The sequence below is a fragment of the Tinamus guttatus genome, unplaced genomic scaffold, assembly GCF_059628265.1.
Source record: "Tinamus guttatus ecotype Peru unplaced genomic scaffold, ASM5962826v1 Tinamus_guttatus_pri_ptg000240l, whole genome shotgun sequence".
NCBI classification, from domain to species: Eukaryota; Metazoa; Chordata; class Aves; order Tinamiformes; family Tinamidae; genus Tinamus; species Tinamus guttatus.
Genome location: NW_028288774.1, coordinates 4519651 through 4529058, shown reverse-complemented (window position 1 = coordinate 4529058; position 9408 = coordinate 4519651). Strand labels below are relative to the sequence as shown.

General features: G+C 45.4%; 1 protein-coding gene across 1 annotated transcript; it reads right to left on the bottom strand.

Annotated features, from left to right (window-relative positions):
- Positions 1-1681: 1681 nt before the first annotated feature.
- On the bottom strand, positions 1682-7226 carry LMO2 (LIM domain only 2). The gene is made up of 3 exons (XM_088525725.1): positions 7049-7226; positions 4535-4750; positions 1682-2105 (listed from the first exon to the last, which is right to left on the bottom strand). The coding sequence occupies exons 1-3, from the start codon at positions 7087-7089 to the stop codon at positions 1886-1888; spliced, it is 477 nt and encodes a 158-aa protein (XP_088381851.1). The 5' UTR covers positions 7090-7226; the 3' UTR covers positions 1682-1885.
- Positions 7227-9408: the final 2182 nt, after the last annotated feature.

The following is a 9408-nucleotide window of genomic DNA, read 5'->3' as shown; positions in this document are numbered from 1 at the left end:
CTACTTACACTTTAGTACTGCTGGGGTTAATGCACATACCAACCATCTTCTGAGTGGACCGTCAGACTTGTTCAGTTTTTTGTTACGAGCTGGACACTTGAATACAACATGCACTTGCAGGGACGCTCTCAAAAAGGATGAAGTAGAACAAAGAAGAGGAGTAGCGGTTATCAGAGGTGTGGAGCAGTTTCGTGCTACATGGAACTTCGACTGTCTCATAAACAAAAAAGTTGGAGGGATAAGTCTTTAAAGTCAAGTAGAGTGCAAAGAAAGTCTACAGAAAATGACTGGTCATTATCTCCCACAATATGATGGGCATCTAGTGAAGTTATCAGGGAGCAGATTTTAAAATAAAAACATTGTGGAATTAAAATGTAAAGATTATTGCTTTAGGGCATTACAGAGGCTGGAGGTGTAGAAAAAGAGGCACTAGGCAAACTCACCCAGACCAGGTGTCTGAACTGCTAGTTAAGCAGAGGAGTCTCAACACAAGCTCCAAGGCAGTTCCTGCAAGCTGGAGAGGCTTTGTGAAGAGCATCTCATTCCCTGCTGCCCTAAGCGGACACTGCCTTTCACCGTTGGCTGTATAATACCTAGTGTCCACTTCTGTCCAGACCAAGCATGTGTCTCATATTCTTAATATTGCTGTTGAGATAAGAAACTCTCTTGTAGCTCAAGAATGAAAGGGGCAACTGCCTTTGCAAGAAGGGCTCTGAATTTAATTCCAACACTTACACGTATTGATTGATCTAGTTTTATTATACTGGATTGAACAATCCAGGATCATATACCTTTCTTGGAAACCCTAATCCTTCATGGCCTCTTCTAACATTAGATGGGCTCTGTCTTTTTGTTGCAAAGGAATCCCCAAATGGTCTTCTCTGTGTGTCAGCCAGCTACAAAACAACTTCATAAGCACCCAAGAACCTCAGTGTCACCCATTAGCATCTGATTTCTCCTTGAATAACTTTACAGAGCTTACTTAGACCAGTAAATGTTTTCCTATTACTGGTTTGGAACACACCCTGAAGCAAATCAGATATGTGTCAGCTGTAGTCCAAATGTAGAAACTGTGCTACAAAAAAAATTAAAATAAAAACCACCACTCAAATCTTCTGTTATTTTTATTAAAGCTGCAGAGACTTACTACACACAACAAATATTTTATCGATATAATCTAAGTTAATAAAATAGTTGAACAACTCTTTAGATCTATATTTGTATAGAAATGATCTGTGGAACACCTCATCTTGAAACAGCAGTGCTTGAAAACAACTATTCAGCAGGATATTTTTAAAGAACAGTTTGAGACTAGAAGATGCACTGTTCATTCTCACAGGAAAAAAAAAATCCATGCAAAAATAATCCCTACCCTCCTCCTGCTTTGTCTCCTATCCAAAGTGTAAGGTCTTGTAGAATAATCACATCAATGACTGGCCTTTTTTTTTCCCCTGGTTTCCCTCTTCATGTCTACATTAGGAGCTATTGTCTAAATTGGGTAACTAAAAAAAGAGATGAAAAATCAGTTGTACAGTCCTAGTCGGCAGGTGACAAGGTTATAACATTTCTTTACACCAGTCACTACCGTATTTTGAGAATTCATTGTCACGTTGTGTTTGTTCCTCAAATTTTGCCTACAGGGCTGATGTCAGTTATTGTCAATATGCCTTTTTTTAAAAAAAAACAGAAGTCAGTGTATCTACTATTGCTTCAGTCTTCTTTCTTCACTTAAATGTAGTTTAAGTTCTACGTAGTGCTGCCTGAAAAGGGCCTACTCTGTGGTAAAACAAAGCGCATGGCTCAAGTGCTTATCATCTCCTCGCTGCAGCTACGCATCTGTGTCACCCGTGAGATGTCTTTTAGAGGCTATGAGGCATGTTCTTTGCTATATCATCCCATTTATCTTAGTCCACTCATAGATGTCCTGTTCACATACTATGTCTGAGTTGATGAGGAGATATCTGTCCCCAACGCAGAAATGCTTCTGGCAGGCAGCGCATTTGAAGCATTCCAGGTGATAAACTTTGTCCTTCACTCGCATGGTCATCTCATAAGCTCGGATTCGCTTGTCACAGGAGGCACAGAGGCCATCTTGGCCAAAGAGCCTAAAACAACAACAACAACAAAGCAGTAAGCGGATTTCTATTGCCAGAGAGATGGGGAAAAAGTAATTAAAAAAAGGACACAACATCAGCATCTTGTTCCATTAGTCACAGTATTGACAAGGTACAGAGGTCACATGGAAAGCTGCCGAGCAGAGCTCTAAACTTTGTGCCACCTAAACCTGAAGTAGCAAGTTCAAGGTCCTCACCTATTTTCAATACAACTGATTTTTGTGATCAACGGTCTTATCCTGAAAGTGCTGAGCAGCTTCAGTAGAGTAAAGGTTCTCTGAATCACACTGTATATTTATGCCATGCCAATACTTGCTTCTACTTATACAATCAATGGAAATTACATTTCAATTGGTAAATTTTGCCTGTCTTCAGCTGTTGCTATCCTACAGTAAGCTAAGAAATGCTGTGATTTAATGTCCCACAATGTTTTTGTTGCCTCTGTTTTCGAGAATCTTTCACACTCAAACATTTTTATATACTGAAATCACTCCTGCTCTGTTTCAGAAGGATACATACTAAGACCCTCTAGACACCCACGTTAGCCCAAATAATTTTATGATCTGGATTGCTCTTTCATTTCACATAAAGAAACCTTGCTGAGATCATTATTATTGTGTTTGCTATTAAAAGGAGCTGCTAATGAATGCTCTGCTTAGCCCTCTCACAGCCTGCGCTACCACACACGATGGCACAGTCTCACATGCCCAGCTACACATGGTGACAGCACAGATGGCCACCTTTCATGCAGTCTGCTGAGTGCAGAGTTTATAAGACCAATCATTAATAAATAATATGAACATATTGCTTTCTTCTTATAAGAAAAAAAAAAGGTGTGTGTAGGGGGAGAAATGAAATATTACATGTTCAAAGTATATCCATATTAAGGTTGACTTCTAAGTTTCCATAATTCTGGAAATCACTTTTCCACCTCCTACAATTTTCTTACGTATACTGCATTTGCTTCATATCGCCTTCTGAGAGGGAGGAAGAATAACATCTAAATTGTCATCTACTTAAGGGGAAAACGCTTGATTTCTTTTGTCTACCAGGAGAGGTCAGTGTTCACTTGTGCTGAAAGTAATAAAAGGTTACACAAAGCTGCAAATTTTCTTAGTAACAGAAGATACTGCACGTCACATTACTCAGTAAATAAAAACATTCAATTTCACTTCAGGAAAATATATTAATTGTATCCCCATATGATTTATTGCTTCCATTTCAAGATTAAAAGAATTTGGAAAGTTCACGGACAGAATGTAGTGTATGCAGAGTGTTTATATTTGTCTTATAAGCAGAACTCAGTTTTTCAATTTCTGCTTGGCAAAATTTCCATTGGAATGGCTTTGGAAGACAATAATTAAGAATTCATTTGAGTTTTTGTTTTAGTTTTTACTGGCAGATAAAGTAGACATCAATAAAGTAGCTGAAAAAACATGAGATACCAAGTTATTCTGTTCCACATACTTACTGTTATAAGGGATCCTGGGAAGGAACAGCATACAGCCAGTGCAGCAGAGATCAATACATTTAATTGTAATCAAGAATATAAAGATCCAATTTGTTGGGAAATGTATAAATCTTAATATAATTTTTCTACTTACACGTTTTGCCAAATCAGATAAAATTATTTTTCATTAACATCTCTCTCCTTAACGAGTGAATCTGTAGGATCTGATTTGGCAAAACGTGTAAGTTCCTGTCTATTCAGGTCCAGTCTTAAGAACGACAAAAACCTACAGGGCCCAAGCTGGCAGGATCAAGCTTTCCCGTGCCGAGCGGTTCCTTTGCAGTAAACACGCAGCACGTGCTGTCTTTCTGCTGGAACTGCTCTAGGGAATTTTACCCGTGATGCCCACAGGGGCACAGGTCGGTCCACATCTGAAAGGCAGTTCCTTCAGAAACCACATGAGCACAGCAGCCCCGCTGATTGCTGTGAGCAAGGACTTCTTACTTGGGTGGTATTACTGACAAAACGAATTGAATTCCTTTGCCTTGAATTCCATGTTCTTAAGTGAGACAGCTAAATGATCTTTCATCAGTAGCTGTCCTTGGCACCTGATTTTATATACACAGAAGCACAGAACCACTTAAAACCATGCAAGGGAACTGGCTTACTGTCAGCTCGGAGGGAAGAATCATTCTCACTGAAATCCATCACCCTTTCCCAGTTCCCTCCTAAGAAAAGTGCTGGGACAGCACAGTTCGCTTGGAGCTATCAGCTGGACCAGCATCACTTAGCAAATGCTATTGTGTTACAACTGGGCCTGCTGTCGGCCCTTACACTCAGGAGGTAATAAATTGAATCCCTCATGGGTCTTTCCTCCCTGCCTCTACATTCATTCCATCAATGAGCAAACCCGAAACGCGAGGAAGAAGAGCAAGGGCAGTAGCACACGTGACCTGGGGAAGCTGCATACCTGAGATAGTCCCTTCTGCAGAGCTTCCTGCCCAGCTTGTAGTACAGGCGCCTGCCCACTTCTCCGAGCCTGCAGCCGCACAGGTCGCAGCTGAGGCAGTCCTCGTGCCAGTACTGATCGATGGCCTTCAGGAAATACCGGTCCCCGATGTTCTGCTGGCAGCCGCCACATGTCAGCAGCGAAGGCGGAATTTGGAGCACCTCGTCCACTGGCTCCCTGAGAGAATGAAAGGAGCGTTGGAGAAGGCCAATGTTCATTGAAACCGGGCAATCGAGAAGGAGGAGAAGGAAGAACAAAATGAAAGGTTGGCCAAGTTGGAGTCCTCATTTTTTTCTCTCAGCAATGGGAATGATTTATGCCTTTCTAACATGAGGGGGAGCAGAACTTCACTCAGTGAATACACGCAACAGATGAGACTGCTGCTCAACTGATTTTAAGTTTTACTGTTTAATTTTACCTGATCTTACTGCAGGGCTTCTTTACACCCTTCTGCTGAAGGCAGACATGAATGCAGACAGGAACCCCAAGAGATGGGTCTCATCGTGGTTCTATGCCAACAAAACTCTGGTGATGTCAAACAGTTAACTGGTATTTGCTCATCTCTGTGCAAAAAGAGGTGCGCAGCTTTCCCGTGATATTGCACCAGCTATGAATGAATGATACTTTTTCCATTTTAAGAAAGCTATGAGGTCTAGGACGGTTCTGAAAATACCAGGGGCTAAAGCAATATATATATATTTCTTAAGGAGTTCTCTTCCTTACCTCTTTGTGCAATTTTATAGCTCCTGCCAAATCAGCAAAAATTGAAAGAAAGGCAGTTGAGCTCAGTTCTGCAGGGTTTGCAGCGACCTGGCACTGCCACCAAGGGCCTCATCCAAACCTCAGGGAAGTCAATAAAAAGACTATTAGATCAATTCTTTAAGCACTCGCTTAATTTTAAACCTGTGGCTAGCAACAGGGCAGTCGTTTGTTTGCCCATTTATGCTCATCTGCTTTGCTGGATCTTGACCGAGCAGCTCAGCGCCGGGCAGACGTGGCCCCGCCGCGCCACGCTGCGCCAGCCTGCACCCATGGGAGGGCATCGGGCCACGCACCCCTGGAGATGGCATTTGATCATAGCCCTTTTTTACTCTCCGGAGTTTGAACTGCTGTGCCCTACAAGTTTTGTTACAGCCTCCCACTCCTGCCAGCTTTCTGCACTAAAACCGTGGGGTGCTCTGCTTGCAGGGAGACTCTCCTCATTCAAAGTTTTGGCTTTTGCACCACAGGCCTCCTTTCCTGATGCATGGCCTCCACTCGGACGAGCTCGAAGAGCCCTCCGCTAGGACATGCAGCTACACCGGAACGGGCGTTATTATCCTTTTCTGGAAGCTTCAGATGTACCCCAAAAGATTTCCTCTTGGAGATGCTTCAGGAATCATGAGCCAGTTCTCCAAATGCCCTGCAGCCTGGAGCAGGCTGTTTACGCAGAACAGAATTGCTGTTTTCAGCATTAGATTTTTGATGTTCAAAGATTTCTAAGCCAACACTTAGTGACTAGAACATCCAGTAGGTAAATAAATAAATACTGCTAAAACTTTGTAGTTTAAGCCTGGATGCCATACACATAGGAAGTTAGATGATAATTTCTTAAACACAGCATGGAACTAAAAAATAAATAAATAAATAAAGTAACAAATGCAAAACATCAAAAATGACACGGCATGGCTTGACTTAATCCACATAAGAAACAGCCCATGTGCTCACCTGGGGCTTCAAGAGAAGGCCCCTGGGTGAACCAAATCACAAATAACTAAAGTTTCCTGAGAGTAATGTTTCAAGCCTTATCTGAAAATGGGGATTTTGCAATTTTTATCTCCTTTCTTGTCACAATACTGGACAAGTATAAGTGCAGTTACACAGATGCAAAGCACTGAAGTGACCCTGTGGTGTAACTCCGAGCTAAGACACCGCTTGCACAGGCAGTGTTGGTGACTGCCCGCGCTGGCTCTGGACGGAGGGGATGGCAGCCGAATCCTGACTGGAAAACAGGGTCACGGTGCAAGAACTGGTCCACCCGCCGTGCAGGTGAAAAGCAGGGAGGAAAATTCTGATGCTCTACGTGCTTCCCAGCAGGAACCAGCCTTCCCACCTGCCCCACCGCAGCGCTTCCCAGGAGCTCTGGAGAGCCGCAGAGCACAGATGTGTGGAAGCGGGGCACCCGCCAGAGAGCAGCCCTGGCCCTTCGCTGCGATCAGCGAGCAGGCAGAGCAGCCGTGGGGCAGCCAGGGAGTCTGCACGGGGAGCAGCTCCGCTCGGGAAAGCGGCGTCTCCTCCACCTGCCCGAGGCGCCTCCCGCGCCGGGAGGTCGCTCCCGGCGGGAATTCCCCGGGGTCGGGAGCTCCCGCAACCGGCGCCCGCTCCACACGGGGCCGGGGCTGGGGCCGCCCCTTGGGACCCCCCGGGCCGGGCGCTGCGGCGCCAGGAGGGATGAGCAGCCCCGGGCAGGCGGAGCGGGGAAGAGAGGCCACTTACTCGGCGGGGTCGAGGCTCTTCCTCTCGATGGCCGCTGACATGGGCAGCGGCGGCTCCTTCGCGACGTGCCGGTGCTGGGAGGTGCCGGCCGCGCAGGGCCCGTCCGCGCGCGCAGCCCGCTCCGCGGCCGCGCTGCCCCTCCGCCCCGCGAGGACATTCACGGGATTTCCTCCTGCAACGGCACACAGAGACACAAGAGCCGTGGGCCGGGGCCGCCCCCGCGCGCGCCCCCGCGCGCGCCCCCGCCGCCGCGCGCTCACCTCCCATGGTGGCAGCGCGGGCGCTCAGCGGCGCGGGGCTGCGCGGGCAGCGGCGCCCGGCATCGCCGCAGCTCCTCGCTCCGCTTCTCGCTTCCTTTTTCCTGATCGCGGCTCAAATACAATGGAAGGAAATCACGCTTAAAGGCACCGCGGCGCCCTCCTTAAAGGCGCAGGGCCCGTCCTCGCCCCCGCGCAGCGCTGCCGGGGGCCCGCGGGGCTCAAGGAGCGCAAGTGCCTCCGTGCATCTTTATCGGCTTCCTACGGTACCCAACGCAGCGGGGCCTCCGTCCCCGTGTCCGCTCCCGGCGCCGCTCCTGGGGATGCGGATGCCCCCACGCGCGCGTCCTGCGCGCGCCGCGCATAAAGAGCCGGGCGAGAGGCGAGGGCTTCTCCCACCTACCCGCACAGCGGCCTCCCGCGCTGCTCGCCCCCTTCCTCGCGCGGTAGCCAACATTTATGGGTGTCTACGCCGAGGCACGGGTGTCCCCGCCTCGCTCGTGTAAGTCCTATGGCAAATCTGCGTCTTGGTGCCGTTTGATGGTAATGAGCTGTAAAAGCTCCGGAGTACCAAGTATTGATCTGTAATTAATCACAGAGCAGCTAAAGATGGGAACGTCTCGGCTGAGCATCCCTATGCCCCTTTCTAGCCTTCCTCCCCCCTCCTCTCCACGAGCACGGTACATCCCGGAAAGGGCCGATTTACGGTGCTGTAGCGAAAACTGTTACAGCAATTTGAGCATTTTTTTTTTCTTCCATTCTCTGTGGCATTAGATACTGGCCGTGGCTGGAGGCAGAATATTGGCTGAGACCGACTGCCTGCCCTCTTAATTCCTTTAGATACAGGGGGAAAGATCTGTAACAAAGCACTAGTGAACAGCAGTAGAAATCTTTAACTTCTATATTCCTTCCCAGATCAGAAATACATTTGATGTCTATTTTTATGTCTAGATTTTTTTTTTCAGCTAGGGATATAATAATTGAAATACTTTAATGAGTCTGATTCAAAGATTGGTAATGTCAGTAGAAGGACTAATTTCAAGGGTCTTTGAACCAAGCTCTCACAATTTTTAGAGCCATCAGTGGACACTAGAACACTTATTTCTTAGTCTTTTAAAAATGTTATTCTTCACAAAGGAATCTTATTCTTTAAAAAATAAGATAAATAAAAAAATATAATGTATAACCAAAGGAGATTCTTATGCTTTTAAAAAAAATCTCAACTGTAATTTAAGCTATTATGGTATGACGGTCATTCTTATATCTTCTTGGTTAGGTTTTGCAGGAATTATTAGATTAATATTTCATTTCATGTATATTTGTATTGGGATCAGAAAAGTAAAAGGTAAGCCTTTCAGGCAAAAAGAATAATTAAACTCTTGTAGGGCAGGGAACTATTTACTACAGGAAACTTTTTAAAGAAGGTTTAAAAAAACAGAAATTGAATTTAATGCGGGATTAAAAATATGTGTAAGAACTTTAAACACTTAAGAAAGACACTTCTGTGAGGCTGGCGTCTCCTGGCTCTGTGTCTTGAGATTTAATAAGGCATAAACACAAAGTTTCCCTGGCTGTTGGGGTATAATTGCTAATGGTGCATTCGTAGTACCAGGTAATGTCTGTTTTCAGATAACACAGTTGTGCACACAGTACACAGGCTGGCTAAATGCTTTCTACTTATTTTCCCCAAATTTGCAGGAAAATAATATCTTTAAGACTTCTGTCACTGTCTACCTAAAGGAGACCAACAGGTTCAAAATTCTGGTAAGGGATAGGCACGTAGGCATTGACACATAAGAAACTATTTACTACCGTAGAAAAACAACCTAAACCCAAGGATTTCAAATATCAAGTGGACAGTGATTATTGGAAAATGTAATTTTTTAAACTTTGCAACACCTACATGCCTGCATTTGATCATGCTATCTCAGGTCTGACAGATGCCCTCGCTGAAGCTAATGAGGAATTCCATCTTCTCCAAGTTGAGTTGGTGCTTACATGCTTTGGACAGGGTGAGATGCTTGCTGCCTTGCAAGATCCAGCTCTAAACCACAGAAAGGTTTAAGTAAAGGTGCAAGAAAAGAATCTGAGGAGGACAATTTT